This window comes from Capra hircus, chromosome 12, assembly GCF_001704415.2.
Source record: "Capra hircus breed San Clemente chromosome 12, ASM170441v1, whole genome shotgun sequence".
Taxonomy (NCBI): domain Eukaryota; kingdom Metazoa; phylum Chordata; class Mammalia; order Artiodactyla; family Bovidae; genus Capra; species Capra hircus.
Genome location: NC_030819.1, coordinates 16,845,814 through 16,861,646, shown reverse-complemented (window position 1 = coordinate 16,861,646; position 15,833 = coordinate 16,845,814). Strand labels below are relative to the sequence as shown.

Here is a 15,833-nt window from a genome sequence, read left to right as displayed (position 1 = left end):
AGCGAGCCGCAGGAAGTTCCGTGTTGAGAAGTGATGGGCTGCTACAAAAGGGAAAGACGGAGCCTTGAAAGGATTTAATTAACCGTGTCAGGGATAATTACCCCTGGACAGTCCAAATTAGTTTTGCATAATCGCTCAGAACCATATGAATTAACTTATAATATTGCAAAGAGCTCGGGGAATAACAGGAGAAGGATCGTTTTAATTAGTGAATCAGGGTCAAACCAGCAGAGCCTATTTCTCACATTTCCAAACTTTTCATGGTTCTTAAAATATTATTCCGTAGGGGGAAAACAATGACTTTAAAGAGTTGGGTAGCTTATAAAGACGTGAAGCTCCAGAGACTGTCTCTGTTGGGGAAACTAGTTTAGGACTAGTTGAGTCTTGTATCTTTAGAATTTCTATCTTGGTGGGGCGAAAATAAAGATCTCCCTCTAGGTATTTTTTTTTTTCCTCCTGATAGTCTTTCTGGCATCTTCTAATTTCTTTTCTGAAATTAAAACCTGGTATGATTTCAAACCTTTCTCCAGTGTAAACTTGTGCAGCCTTGGAAATTCAACCCTATTAGAATTTGTTGTTTCTATTTTAATGCCATTAGCATGACAGAATAAAGCCTTAAAGAGGTCAAAAGTTGTACAAAGTCTTAATTCAGCGATCATCCTTACAAATAAAATCTTAAGGTGTAAATAAGGAATACACCAAAGATACAAGAACAAATTACACTGATTTAAGCAGTGGGGCTCTCCTGCTAACAAGATAAAGTGGTCAGGCAACTTTCCCCTCTTAAAATGTTACTGGAAACTAGTGAAATGCTTTAAACGGTCTGGATGTTTTCAATGGGCTCTGTTCTACTGGTTCATGAATGCCTTTTTTTCCCCCCAAGATAATACAACTACTTGGTTTTTTTTTTTTTTATCTTCTTTCCTATTCACGATTAAAAATGTGATAAATCAGGTTTTTGGCTCTGAATAACAATGGCTTGATTTAGATTTCCTAGTAAATCTATTCAAAAGTGAAACAAAGACTGCCTTTGGAGGATACCTTACACTTCACCTGGACCAGGCACGTAAGGGCAATTCAGATAAAAATCTTGTTAGGAACTCAACAAGAAATAGAGGATTTTCTCTTTTCCCTGGTTCAGGCTTTATTTAAACTCTTTGTTCAAAAAAAATGAACAGAGTGATAGTCGGGTTCTAATTTACAGATATAGTTTAGACGTCTAATATTAAATTAGAAGATCACACAAGAAAAACCATTTACACATAAAGGTTAAAACCAATACTTAAACTTTTAAAAACTTTATATTACATAAAGCCAAAATGAAACTAAATACATGTTAGCCAACTTCATTCACAAACAGTAGTCAAAATATATACACTTAAAAAGAAAAAAGCTACAAATGAGGTTCTTTTCTCTAAAATGTGTTTTATCATCATTTGCAAATGAATTGCAGGTGATCTAAAAAATAAGCTAATTAGGGAGGGAACTCCAAAACACATTTAAGCGGTTTGAGTTGGTGGAGAAATGCTAGCTGAAAGAAGAGACATCTGTCAAAACAATTCTGGTTTTTGTTTTGTTTTGCTAAATAATAAATATATAATTACCACTCAGACAAAAAAGTCTGATTTAATCTTAGATAAAATTGCGGGTCTGAAATAGTCTCGCAATTTTTAGAAGTTAACTTTGACATTTGTTCAAAATGTTTGAGAGTCGAAAACTGACTCACATTTAGGGCAACGCAAATAACACATTTTCAGACTCAATGCTTTCACGGACATATACACATTTACAATCTGAAGGTGAAACTCAGCCATAATGAAAAAATAGGAACAATGCCTTTTTCTGTGTAAACTGTGTCAAAAATTCTAGCAAGTGGACTCAGGGAGACTTCTAGTAGATTTTTTGTTTTAAGGGAGAAAATCCAATTGACAACTTTTCATTTCACACACATTTCTTGTTTGCGGTCCTTGCTCTTGAGAAAGAGCTCTTGGTCTGATTTGCATATGGCAGGATAAACAAAAGAAACCGTGATCGTCTCACACACAAAAGGCCAGATTCGAGCCGGTCACTGGTCAAGAATGGATCCGGTCTAGGGGTTCTGCTTGAGAGAACAGAGATTTGCAAAGTTCAAATAGTACAAATAGGGAGCAAGGCTGCTCAGAGCCATCCCGTTCCGAGAAACTAATGACACCGATCAGCTTTTCCCTTGTGCCAACCATTTCAGACCTAACGTTTGAACAGAGTGCATGCAACACAGACCAGGAGAAAATAATAATAATAAAAGAAAAACAATGGGCAACAAAAGCAAAACCGACAGTAAACTTCCCACAGAGAAAGCTGGAAAGCCCAACATGTCAAAAAAAAGTTATTCCTCCACCTCTGTGGGCCAAAACGCAACAGGTTCCGAAGTGCAAAGCGAACAGCCACCGCTGCCGGATACAACTGCCCTCTTGAAAGTTGTCTGCGGGGTGCAGGTCTGAAAGGATCCTGTCAATTCACACGCACACTCGCCCGCGTATTCGCGCGCTCGGCCACTCGCGCCCCGACTGGCACCTATACACCTTATGTACACACACACCGGGGGGCCCCCGTCGCGGGAGGGCGCTTGGGGAGGCCGCAGAGCTCGTACCTATACATATGTACACGTGGGCACACCGGTCCCGGCAAGGCCGCCCCGCGGGGGTCATAGCGCGGCGGCGTAGGCCGCGGGGTAGGGGTCTAGCTGGGGCTTGCCCATGCCCGGCAGCAGGATGTAGGCGAGCGGCGGCTGCAGCCCGGGGCTGGGCCACGCGCTGCAGTTGCACGGGATCATGTAGCCCGGGTTGCCCGGGCTGGGGTGCGAGTGCGTGTGCCCCCCGGCGGCCGCGGCCGCCGCTGCAGCCGCCGCCGCCGCGCCGTGGAAGGCGCCGGCGCCCGCGGTCGGGTAGCCCAGCGACGACGCGTACGGGAGGCCGGACGAGGACGACGAGATCTCTGCCATCTTGGAGCCCAGGTCAAGCAGCGAGTAGGGGCTCCCGGCGGCCGCCGCGGCCGCGGCGGCGGCGGCGGCGGCCGCCGACTGCGGGAAGAAGACGCGCGCCGCGGCGGCTGCGGCGGCAGCGGCCGCCTTCTCGGGATTGGCGAGCAGTGACTCGGGCACCAGGCCGCCGCTGCCCGCGCCCGCGTGCAGCCCGGCGCCCGCCTTGAGCGCCGGGTGCTCGGCGTCGGCCACGCCGCCCAGGCCGTAGGGCACGGGGAAGGCGAACTTGTCCTTCTTGAGCAGCGTCTTGGGCTTGCGCCGCGGCCGGTACTTGTAGTCGGGGTGCTCCTTCATGTGCATGGCTCGCAGGCGCTTCGCCTCGTCGATGAACGGCCGCTTCTCCGACTCGGTGAGCAGCTTCCACTCGGCGCCCAGGCGCTTGCTGATCTCCGAGTTGTGCATCTTGGGGTTCTCCTGGGCCATCTTGCGCCGCTGAGCCCGCGACCACACCATGAAGGCATTCATGGGCCGCTTGACGTGGTCCACCGGCTTGGACATGCTGTCGCCCTGCCGCGGCTGCAGCCCGCCGCCGCCGCCCGGGCCGTCGCTCTCGGCCCGGAGGAAATCAATGTTGGCTGTTGGCGGGGACCCCTCCGGCCCGCCGCGCCCCACTTTTCACCCCGGCGTCGCTCCCGCCGGGACGAGGGGGCCGGAGGACCAGCCCCGGGCCGCGTCGCGCCCCGTGGATGTTCTGCTGTCTCCGGCCGGCCAGGCGCTCGGGGGAGGGGGGAGCGGAAAACAAAATCCTCCCCGAGGCAGGAGAACTTTTCGGCGGTGTCCCCACCCCCACGGTGGCAGTTTGCCCTTTGCTTCCTTTGTGTCCTTCCTGTCCGGTGGCGTCCGCTTGCGAACTCCCCGCAGGTGGCCGCCACCCAGCAGCGCGGTCCCCCTCCTCGGTCTTTCCCCTGTTAAATGCACAGCAGCCCCGAAAGTTGCGTCGCGGAGGCGCCACCAAGTTGAGCAGAGGAGTCAGCCGCCGCGTGCTGCCAAGTGCCAAAGGGGGCTCTCGGCGGCTGGAGTGTTTGGGTTCTCCTCGGTGACTTTCTCATTTGACAGTGGCAGATGGGGGTGGGGGAGGGGGGGCGGCCGGGAGGAGGAAGAGGAGGGGGGTCCGGGCGCACCGAGGGAACGCAGAGCGCCGCAATGGATATAAATACAAATACCGCAGCACCGGCCGGTCTTCCTCGCTCGCAGCAGGCGGGGTGCGCTGATGGGAACCCCCCTGGTGGGCTGGGGTTTAGGGCCCGGGGTCGGGGGGAGCTTTCCGCACCCCAGCACCTGCTTCGTGGGTCTTCCTCTCCGGCTGCGGGTCGGGGCAGGAGGTTGGCTGAGGATTCAGAAAGCCGGGGATCGATCGCCGTGCCTCAAAGGAAATCCTCCCGGCTCGCCGGGTCGGCGCGTCTCGCTGTCCCTCGGGCCATGCCGGCTCGGCTCTCTCCAAGCCCCTCCTGGCGCGTCGGCCGACTCGGGCACCCGGAGCGCGCTGGGCGCGGAGCACGAGCCAGCCTCCGCGCGGCGCCGCGGGCCAGGCACCGGCCGCGTCCCACTCCTCGGTCCTCTGGGCCTCCGCCCGGGACTTGCAACTAACTTCGCCCAAGTTTCCTGCGCCGGCGCCGCCGCGCCCCTGTCGGCGCGCTCGCCTCGGAGCGTGCGCCCGCGTATGCTCCGCGGCCGGAGCCCCTCTGGGCGGGCTTCCTCGGCCAGAGCCGAGCGGGCGGAGGTGCAAGAGGCGGGGTGCGGGGGGGTGGTGGTGGTGGTGGTGGCAGATGAGTGGGTAGGATTTAAGGAAGGCGCGCCATCACCTCAGTTCGCAGGTCCGCGCTGGGGCTGCTCCCAATTGCCCCTCTCCTGCAGCACCGTGGGCCCCTTTCCAGCCCAGGCCGCCAGCCGCCGCTCCCGAGGCGACAGGAGCCCTGTGCACGGGCTCAGGTGAGTGTCGCTACCTGCGTGTACACGTGCCCGAAGCCGGCGCTGGGTGTGCATGGCCGGCCGCCGCTGAGTGTGTGTATATCTGGGGGCACGCGGAGGAGGTGGAGCCCAGCACTTAGGGAGGGAGGAGGGACCAGCCGAGCCTCCTCCCGCTCCCACACCCTCAGGACCGCGAATTAAACAGTATCCCTGCCGCCTCTCCCCCTCCTCACCACCCCACACCCCCACCCCCGTACTCCTCCTCCCACCCGCTTTTCACTTGAGAACAGGTTTAGGCGAGCGGAGACTCCGAGGCGCGCCGCCGAGTTTGCGCACTGTTTGGCTTCCGCCACCCCTGGGGTCGTCCCGGCGGCCCCGGCCGGGAGGAGCATCGGTGGTCGCGGGTCTGGGATCCTCTGCCCTGGAGGAAGGAGGCGCGCACGTGGAGGAGAGCCTCACGCGGTTCGGAGGAAGAGGGGACGCAGCCCAGAAAATGCTGGAGACTTTTCCTAGCAAGAAGGTGCTTCCTTGGAGGTCCAGGTGTTACTTACCGCAGATGCTTCGCGAATTTTCTTGCACTAGTGATGCACCCAGTCGGAGGTAGTGGAGTGAAAGATAACAGGAGGGGCTGAGCGTGCGCCTGGCAACCCTTTCGAAAAGGAACAAGCCCAGGCTGAGAACTGGCATCCTTGGCCGACTCTTCAGATCTTTTAAAATTCTGGGGGTTTGTTTTCGTTCTAGTCGCTAGTCATCCGTATGCTGATCGGTTTATGGTACAGTTAGTTAGCCTCACAGTATCTCACGCACAGATAGGATGAAGGTGTTCAAAATCAGTAAGAAGTATAAAACGTTTCTCTGACAGACAAAAGTGAAACGTACTAGTCACTCTGTACTGGAATATTTTTATGCTGTTAACCACAATTTCCTTTAGTAGGAGCAGCTTTTTCCTTTATATTTGACATAATGCAAAGATCAAACAGCATATTTTTGTTTGCAGATTTTCCTCACTTCTTGGTATGCTTGCAGCACATCTTCTAACACGATCAGTCTGGAAGTTTCATTCACAAGTTGGCCGGCCCTTCATGGGAAACTTGCTTGCCTCTTTGGCAGTGCGGATTTGTCCTAGCCATGTGGTGTGTACAAGTAGGAAGTTCTACAATCAGTTAACTCTTCTAAGTTTTCCCTGCAATTCATGCCCAGTTCGAACACAAACACATATGCAGGTATAAAGAACTTATTGAACTTAAATAAAAACATTTTTAGGCCATCAGTTTTATTTAAAAGTTAGGCTTGTTTTATTGCTCATTTTAATACAAAAATAGTGATTGTTGCTTTTTCTTCCTAGTTGCTGTGATGACATACAGAATGCAAATCAGCAGTGAAATGTATGGGAGTGACACTCTTTCTTAAGATACCACACAAATGTTTACTTTGCATCAGCCCTTGTATTGCTAAAACAATTGGACTGATTTCTTTAGAACCATATTCCTTTACAGGCTCTATAAAGACACTCTGTTCACAGACTGGGTGGAGCAACTGTTAAAACCCTAGCAGGAGTAATTACATAGACTAGAGTATTAAATATACTGTCTTGCGATGATAAACTATGAAACTATCATCCCCGAGCTTTTAACCTACTAACTTATATAATAGGTTTGAGACAAAATATACACTGTCATACAAAGGACATATATATGTATAGGGGTGCAAATGTGAAAACTGTTACTAAGATTACTGTGAATAAAGTTGAGTCTAATCTTGAAAATTATTTTGATATATACAAAAGGATAAGGACTGAGAAACATTTTTATATTAGTGAGTTAAATTATTGTATATTTTCAAATTTAAGTTTAGAAATCAATTGCAATAAATTATTACCATGAAATGTTTGCATATATGATTGAAATATATGCCTTTATGTGAAATATCTTATAAAAATAAAATGTATAAGCTTCCTAGGATATGGTTTTATGAATTGTGTGGTATTGCCTGTTTAGTGATTTTAAATGAACCAGATTTGAAAGTTCTTTAAGTTCATGAATGTTGAACTGTGGGGGTTGGGGGGGGAGATGTTCCCATACCTAAAAAGAAAATGGTTGTTTGTGTGCTTGTTTGCTATTCACCTAATACAGTTTCACACTAGGAGAGGTTTGGCTTTCAGTTTTGGTTTTTAGGGGATCAGTATTGGCCTAGAGCCTTTTCATCTAGAGGCCCCCAGGATGAACCCTCATGGGGGACAGCAGCAAATCACGGCTGCTATTCACGGGCCTTCATGCCTCTTGACTGAGTCTGGTTAAGCTTTTCCCTGTAAGTTTTCTTGCCATTCCCTTTCTTATGTACTGAAATGACGATTTAGTTTTAGTGTCCACAGAGCTTATGTTTGAACTCGTGGAACCTTACATATTTGTTCTTCTACATTTCTCTGCCTGTGTGTATGCTCAGTGGCACCTGACTTTTTGCGACCTCATGGACTGTAGTCCGCCAGGCTCCTCTGTCCATGGGATTCCCCAGGCAAGAATACTGGAGTGGGTTGCCATTTCCTTCTCCGGGGGAATTTCTCAACCCAGGGATCGAACCCAGGTCTCCTGCATTGGCAGGCGGATTCTTTACCACTGTTCTTGTACATTGTGACGTAAAAGTGAAAAAATACCAAGATATAAGAAAGAGAGTAGTCTGTGTGAGTGAACAGTGAAGGAAAAATACTTTGAAAGAGAATTACAAGTTCTATGTCAGGAAGATGCCCTGGAGAAGGAAATGGCAACCCACTCCAGTACTCTTGCCTGGAGAATCCCATGGAGAGAGGAGCCTGGTAGGCTACAATCCATGGGGTCGCAAAGAGTCGGACACAACTAAGTGACTTCACTTCACTTCACTTCATGGGCTTTATATTGCCAAGTGGATGGCAAGCACCCAAAGGACCGTGTACCTCCATCCGTGGAACCTATACAGGCTCTGTATTTGCCTTGTGGCCAAGGAATACCCGTGACCACAAATATATCTAATCTGCAGCTGAGAGGCAGACTCTTTCTCAGACACAGTTTGGGCAAAAGTCTGTGCAAAGTCACTTTCTTCTTTTTCCCTTAGGTCCTCCCTGTGAATGGTCTTTTTTCAATTTTAAAACTTTCACTAGGAGGCAGCAATGAGATTGTTGGGGATTTTTTTTTTTTTTTTTAATACCTTGGCAATGCCAAAGTAACTGGCTTTCTTCTTCTTTCTCTTTCTCTTCTATAAAAGGGAGGGAGAATATTTGGATCCCAACAGAAGACAGGGGCTCAGAGTGAACTGAATCATTTTTCTGCCTTCATCGATTCCATCTCTGTGCTCTTACTGGATTATCACCCAGATGGCTCATTGTTACATTTTTCTAGAACCATGGAGGTGAAACCACAGCAAAGAAAGCAAACTGGCAGGGTACGGAGAGGTGCCCAGGTGGAAGTGACAGGGTGGGAAAGGTGATGCCTTCAAATGCAGAGGCCAAGTTATGACCCCTGGAGCAGTGGGAGCAGACGGCTGGAGTTAAGAGAACTTTGGGGCTTCTGGTCTTAAGCAAGTGCAAGGAAAGAATTCATAAGCTTTCAACCTGCATAGAAAAGTAATATAGCCTGTTTGTCCTGTTAAGGAGGAAATGAGCAAACTGACAAAAGGCAGTCTCAGGCTTTTGTTACAGTTCTCTAATCCTACTCCTTTAGTTCCCTAGTTGTTCTCCTATCATCCCCACCCCGACCTGCCCCTATAAGGGAGGAAAAAAACCCAAACACATGGTCCACATAAAACCCGAGAGATGAGGAATTAAGTCAGGTACTCATGGTTAGAGTGAATAGCTGCAAGAGCGACCTTTGACTGGCTACTGCTAAATTTTCATTCTTTTGAGATTTCTGTCCCTTTATTCTTACTGCTCCTGCCATACTGGGACTATACAAATCGATTATTAGAATGCCTTTCTTCATTCCTCCTTAGCAGTACTCAACTCAGGCTGGCATTTTCTAAACAAAGTTGACCTAGATGACAGAGCAAGAAATAACAAAATTTAAAAACCCATTGTCCCCCTCTTCCCCCAAATAAAACACCTAAGGAAAAAAAGCCAATACAAATAATCCAAGACAGACAACTTCACAAAGTACAATTTCAGATCCTGAGAATACTGTGAAAGCAATTGACTTTTCTCTAGGATAAGTGCTTTTTTTTTTAAGTGGGAGAGAGCTAACATTGAACAAAACCAGAAATGAATGAGGAAGGTTGAACAGTCAGCGTATCATATAATGAAGAATCCTTCCAACCCATAGTTTTCAGATGAGGAGACTGGATTCTGGTGTGGTAGCCTTACTTGTAAATTTCACCACCGTTCATGCTCTGGTTGATTTTGAGAAAGATGCTTACGTCTTCCAGCAGGGTGTAGGATAAGCCATGTTTCCGATTTTACAAAGTCCCTCTGTCTGGCTGTCCTTTCCAGCTTTCAGACCTCCTTGACCTGTGTGTTACTCCCTCTTAGGTTCAGTTTCCTATCTGAGGATGGGTCTGCTTTGATGAGCAGTTTGATTTTAACTATCATTTACTGAGTTCTTAAGATACCATCCTTTTGCATACACTATCATTTAATTTTTAGGAAAGCTCTATGAGGTAAGAGTTACCTCAATTTGCAGTTGGGAAACGGAGCCTTAGAGCTGATGGATGAATAACTCACCCAAAGTCACACAAACGCAAGTGGAAGAAGTGGGGCGTGAACTAAGCCGATGCTCTTCACCAGCACCACTCTGAGTGGAAGAGTCAGCTGCTTCCTGGCTCAGATTCTCAATCCCACCTACTTCCTCAAGCCTCCTTGTGACTCACTCAGTGCCATGCTTCCTCTGAGAGGGAGTGGCCAAAGGGAATCCCTCCAGTAAGGTGTTCCATGCCTACAGCAACATGCTGCCCCAAGGTCCAGTCCTGGCACCCAGCAGTCAGCTTCCCTGCTAGTTCCTGTGGTTGTCAGCACCGGCTTGGTTTCAGCTGCAACTCAATACTCCACTGCCAAACAGAACCCAATCTCTACCCTTTCTCTGATAGCCAAGGACTGCTAAAAGGGAAACCTTTAACAATGATATCTAATCTCAGTCTGTATATTTCCCCAACCCTACTTGTCCAAACCACCCTATCTCCTTCCGTCTTTCCACCCTCCTTCATCCCTCTCTTTTATGAAATCCAAGTACATGAAATTGGTTTAATCACAATTCCCAGTGCTTGATACACTCTCATAATTGCTCCATCAGTGACTTTCTTTTCTTTCTCCCTTTCTTTCCTTCTTCCTTCCCTCTTTTCTTCTTTCTTTCCTTTCTTTATTTCTTCCTGTCTCTTTCCTCCTTTCATCATATAATAAATACTTATGAATCCAGCATCCAAAACAAAATCTGCTGGTATACCTATACATGGGCTTTCCTGGTAGCTCAGCTGGTAAAGAATCAGCCTGCAATGCAGGAGACCCCGGTTCGGTTTCTGGGTTGGGAAGATCCCCTGGAGAAGGGAATGGCTACCCACTCCAGTATTCTTGCGCTTCTCTGGTGGCTCAGCTGGTAAAGAATCCACCTGCAATGTGGGAGGTCTGGGTTTGATCCCTGGGTTGGGACGATCCCCTGGAGAAGGGAATGATTACCCACTCTAGTATTCTGGCCTGGAGAATTCCATGGATTGTATAGTCATGGGATTGAAAAGAGTCAGACCGGATGGAACGACTTTCACTTTCATACCTTTACAAAAACAAATCCCCCCAGTAAACTCTACACTACATCTATGTGTATCCTTTTTAAGTATGTTTTTCTTTATATTTTAGCTTTAAATGTTATTATAAGTTAAAACTTTTCTATGTAATCTTTAGTGATGAACTTTTTTCTTTTAATTATGTTTGAATTCAATGTTAGTACATGTCACTGAGTTGATTCATAGGCTGTCTAATATTTAATTGTGCATATAAAGCACAGTGTATTTGCTTATACTCTCCTGTTAATGAGCATGTGAGTTGTTTCCAGTTTCTAATGATGTGCACTGGCTGTTATGGGCTTCCCAGGTGGCTCAGTGGTAAAGAATCTACTTGCCAAGCCGGAGACATGGGTTCAATCCCTGGGTTGGGAAGATTCCCTGGAGGAGGAAATGGCAACCTACTCCAGTACTCTTGCCTGGAAAATGCCATGGACAGAGGAGCATGGTGGGCTACAGTCCATGGGGTGGCAAAGAGTTCGACATAAATGACTGAGCACACACACACACTGACTGTTTGTTATAGACATTCTTGTTCGTGTCTAAGACTGTATATATGTGAGGTATTTTATAAGCAAAATCTGTAAAAGTGGGAAATTCATCTAGCACTGTACCCTTTTTCCAAGTGTGTCCCCTTGTGTTTCTGTTTGATTTTGACTTTCCTGCAGGCATTTAAGAGTTGTTTTTTTTTTTAATATTTTGTCTGAAGCTTATGGTTATTATCTAAGGGAGAGGTGGTCTTCTAGGAGCTATTTCTCCATTTCCAGAATCTATCTGAAATTGATTTCTGTGTATGGTATAAGGCTTGATTTCTTTCCATATGGACATTCAATTTTCTAGAACCAGTCATTGTAAAGGCTGTGGCTTTTTATACTGCTCCTATTGCTCCCTTTGCCATTGGATATGAGTTGTTTGCTGAACTCTCCATTTTGCTTCATATTTTTCAGTTTTTGCACTACTGTTGCACTATCCTAATTCTGGCTGAGCAAGTACTTTCATTTCTTCTTATTCAAAAGAATCATGGCTATTCTTGACCTTTGCACATTCATATACATTTTATTTATTTTTTATTGGAGTATAGTTGCTTTACAATGTTGTGTTAGTTTCTGCTGTACAATGAAGTGAATCAGCTATATGTATACAGATATTCCCTTCTGAACTGTGGCGCTGGAGGAGACTCTTGAGAGTCCCTTGGACTGCAAGGAGATCCATGCAGTCCATCCTAAAGGAGATCAGTCCTGGGTTTTTATTGGAAGGACTGATGTTGAAGCTGAAACTCCAATACTTTGGCTGCCTGATGCAAAGAGGTGACTCATTTGAAAAGACCCTGATGCTGGGAAAGATTGAGGGCAGGAGGAGAAGGGGATGACAGAGGATGAGATGGTTGGATGGCATCACTGGCTCAATGGACATGAATTTGGGTGGACTCCAGGAGTTGGTGATGGATAGGGAGGCCTGGCTCGGTTCCTGGGGTCGCAAAGAGTCAGACACAACTGAGCGACTGAACTGAACTGACTGATCCCCTCCATCTAGAACCTCCGTCCCACCCTCCTATATACACTTTAGAACAGATTGTCAGGTTCCAAGTATTTTTTAAAATCCCAAGTATTTTTAATTTAAAAGCTTAAACTGAGGTATAATTATATTAGTTTCAAGAAAAAAACATAATTATTTGATATTTGTATATATGGCAAAATGATCACCATAATAATTCTAGGTAACATTTGTCACAATATATAGTTATACATTTTTTCTTGTAATGAGAACTTTTAAGATTTACTAAAACCCAGATATTTTTAAAAAGCCTTTTAGTTAAGATTGTTATGAATCCCTGGGTTGATTTAGGGAGCACTGACATAGTTACAAATTTAGCAGTTCTAATCCATGAGCTTAGCATTCTTCGGTTAATTTTGTTGTTTTTTAATTTCTCTGAGTAATATCTTACAGTTTTCTGGTAGAATTATTATTCATCTCTTATTACTAGGTTTTAAAATTTATCTTTTGATACTATAAATACTGTGCTTTATGATGACATATATATATTTTAAAAGATAGTGTCTTTTAAATAATTTTAATTAAAATTAATTTAATAATTAAAAATAATTTTATTTTCTGTTTGTTCCTGGTCTGTAGAAATACAATTGCTTTTGGTCTGCTGACTTAGCAAGTGGCAACCTTGTGAAACCATTTTTAATTCATGTAATTTTTATTTGTAGTTTATTTTGGATTTTATACATACAAATTATGTCCTCTGTGAATACTGAGAGTTTTCTTTCTTCCCTTCCAGTTCTTATACATTCTACTTTTTCTTACCTTTCTGCACCGTCTAGACTCTTCGGTTCATTGTTGAACAAGAGGGCATGATAGGAGATGCTCTTATCTTTTTCCTCACAAACGTACGGCGTCATGGGAGGGAGGGTCTCCACAGTCTTTCCAGGGCTTGACGCTTTCAGCGATCTAGTTCTGTGCTGGTCCCACTGTCACCCAATCACACACATCTACACATTTTTCCTGGAATTCTGCTTGGTTATGCTTTTCTTGGTTACTTGACCAACCAAACCATCCAGTCTTTCTCTAGAACAAGAATGCCACATGTCTGGGTCCATGAACCCTGCACACTAGAGGTGTAACTCTATTGGTATAAATTTCTCTGTCCTCTATTCCTCCATCAGACTAGCAGAGGTTTTGCCAAATACCGTTGCTCACCACCTGCCCTGTTACTGTGCTGGCCTTTTTGCCCCAACTTGTTTTTATGCTATTGCGCTATCTTGCATTCCTTGCTTTCGGAACCACAGTTTTTCTATCTGCACCATTACAGGCTGAGGGGCCAGTTTCCTGTGGCTTCTTGCACCACCTTAGGGGAAAGTGCCTGCTTGGTCCAGTGTGTCTAGGACAGGCCAACCCCCCCCCATCACTCCACAGTCCATGCCTAAATGAGGACATTTGCTGTACTCAGCACATAACCATTCCTTTCTCTAGAGGCAGGGTGAAATAACGCATGAGCAAGCAAATGCCATAATGCCTTCTAATTTTTGTGACTTGCATGTGGTAAGAGGGCACAAGGCAGGAATCAGAAGCAGTAAAGGATGGTGGTTTGGCTGATAGCAATCGGCATCTAATCGTTCCAGCTGCCTGAAAAGGTGACTCATGACCTCAGTGGACTTATCGCCCTCCTGGTATTTGTAGAGCCGAATTGTATTTTAACGCTTTGTTTGTGCGCTAAAGTGTTTCCATACACTAACTTCCTAGTTGACGTGTCCTTTTGTTCATTATCAGCCTCCAATTTCACATTCCAGGCCGTTGTCAGGAGTGGCCAGACGCTTCGGTCACGGGCATGCCTGCAGCGCCGCTTTTCAATGCACTTTGAAAACAGTATTTGACGTTTATGCATGTACATTGTCTGCTAGCAAATACATCCATTGCTGTCAGACAAAGCCTTGTGTTTGATAAAAATTTGTCTTTGTTTATTTACTTGAGGCAAAAGGGGGCTTTCACGGTGTCACAGGGCTTGCTTTTTAGTACAACTCTCCTCTATTATTGGGGCATGTGGGAGTGAGTTAAGAGGCTGGCAACAACCTGACAAGAAAATATTATCCAATTGATTCATTAATAGTAATCTGAAGTTGCTTTGTCTGTAAACACACCTCCAAGAGGCCGGTTGACTACTTTCGTCTTTATGCTTCTCTATACCCTGAACCAACTGTTATTCTAGTGTAAGAACTTCTTGTTTGCAACTATTAACTCATTATGTCTTTCATTAACTAACTTTAAACATCCTAAGGGCAGAGACCATATCTTATTTGATCTTGATACCTAAGTACCTAGAGAGGTTCTTGGCATTGAATAGGTGCTCAATAAATTGTTGAGCAAGTGAATCAGCCACATGGTCTGTGTATGAACTTCCAAGGAGAGGTGGCGGGTTTAACTGCATGATTCAGGTACAAGATTATTAAGCTAATCTTAATTAATTATTTAATTAATTAATCGAAGTCTAAAGTAGTACTGGAACAACTGAGATGCTAAGTTGTGTTTTTGATATCCCTAGTAAAACTCCCATGTGCTTACCCTCTATCATCAGGATATTTCAAGTATAATCTAATCCGTCCCACCCCCAAATAATTTGGTCATTATATAAGTCCTTAATCTTAAATTGCTCTGAAGATGTGTTTGTAACAAAGATAACAGCTTTTAAACTTCAACTCCAAAAGTTGTTTCACCTCTTTTTTTTGAGAGCTCCTTGTTATAAAATGAAAATTTATAGTTGAATTAAATCAACATATACACTTATATTTTTGCAAAATGAATGGACTATTTAAAGAACTGGTGATTGTATTTTGATGTGATGCACTGGACTTACTAACATAAATTTTTTGACGTGTTTTGGGGAAGATTTATTTTATTTTATTTTATTTTTGGCTTCACTGGGTCTTCTTTATGGCACATGGGCTTAGTTGCCCCACACCATGTGGGATCTTAGTTCCCGCAACAAGAGATTGAACCCGCATCCCCTGCATTAGAAGGTGGATTCTTAACCATTGGACCACCAGGGAGGTCCCTAAACAAAAAGAGTTTTTTAATGCATTTAGATCTGGAGCAGTGAATCCTCAAGCTCTCAAGTATGTCAGACTCTCAGGTGTGCCAAGAATAATCACTTTTCAAAACCACCTTTGAGTCACAAAGCAGGGGTTGGGAAAGGGCAGGTGAAGGGTGACTTAAAGATTTTGTTCTAAACTCTGCTACTGACTGATTTGAGCTGTATCCTCCCCAAATCCATAGATTGAAGCCTCAGCTTCCAGAATGGCTGTATTTGGAGATGGGGCCTCTAAGGAAGTTATTAAAATTAAATAAGGTCATAAAGGTGGGGTCCTGGTCCCATAGGATTAGAGTTCTTGTAAGAAGAGATATCAGAGAGTTTGCTCATGCCCTCTGAGTGCACTTGGAAGAAAGGCCTTGTGAAGCCAAAGCGACTGTCTGTAAACCGGGAAGAGAGAACCCTGATGGAACATTGATCTTAGATTTCTCAGCCTTCATAACTGTGGGAAAAATTTTTTCTGTTGTTTAAGCCATCCAGTCTGAGGTATTTTGTTATGGAAAATTGAACCAACCCAGCTTCTATATATATGCTTCTGTAATGTTTAATATTTTACCGCAAAAATTTATTTTTGTATTAGTTTTATCA

At 45.4% G+C, this 15,833-nt stretch overlaps 2 protein-coding genes across 5 annotated transcripts; one reads left to right on the top strand and one right to left on the bottom strand.

Annotated features, from left to right (window-relative positions):
* Positions 1,113-3,583, bottom strand: SOX21 (SRY-box 21). Its single transcript, XM_018056452.1, has one exon. The coding sequence runs from the start codon at positions 3,515-3,517 to the stop codon at positions 2,684-2,686; it is 834 nt and encodes a 277-aa protein (XP_017911941.1). The 5' UTR covers positions 3,518-3,583; the 3' UTR covers positions 1,113-2,683.
* On the top strand, positions 4,106-6,967 carry LOC106502720. Of its 4 annotated transcripts, none has more exons than XR_001918926.1 (3): positions 4,106-4,948; positions 5,218-6,150; positions 6,273-6,967. XR_001918926.1 is itself a non-coding variant. In XM_018056450.1 (3 exons), exons 1-2 carry the CDS (start codon positions 4,230-4,232, stop codon positions 5,438-5,440), a joined length of 942 nt encoding a protein of 313 aa, XP_017911939.1. In that variant the 5' UTR covers positions 4,106-4,229; the 3' UTR covers positions 5,441-5,447; positions 5,925-6,886. The 4 variants fall into 4 exon arrangements, 3 of the variants coding, with proteins under 3 accessions (XP_017911939.1, XP_017911938.1, XP_017911937.1); XM_018056450.1 differs by having other exon boundaries at positions 5,218-5,447; positions 5,925-6,886; XM_018056449.1 differs by having other exon boundaries at positions 5,218-5,467; positions 5,925-6,886.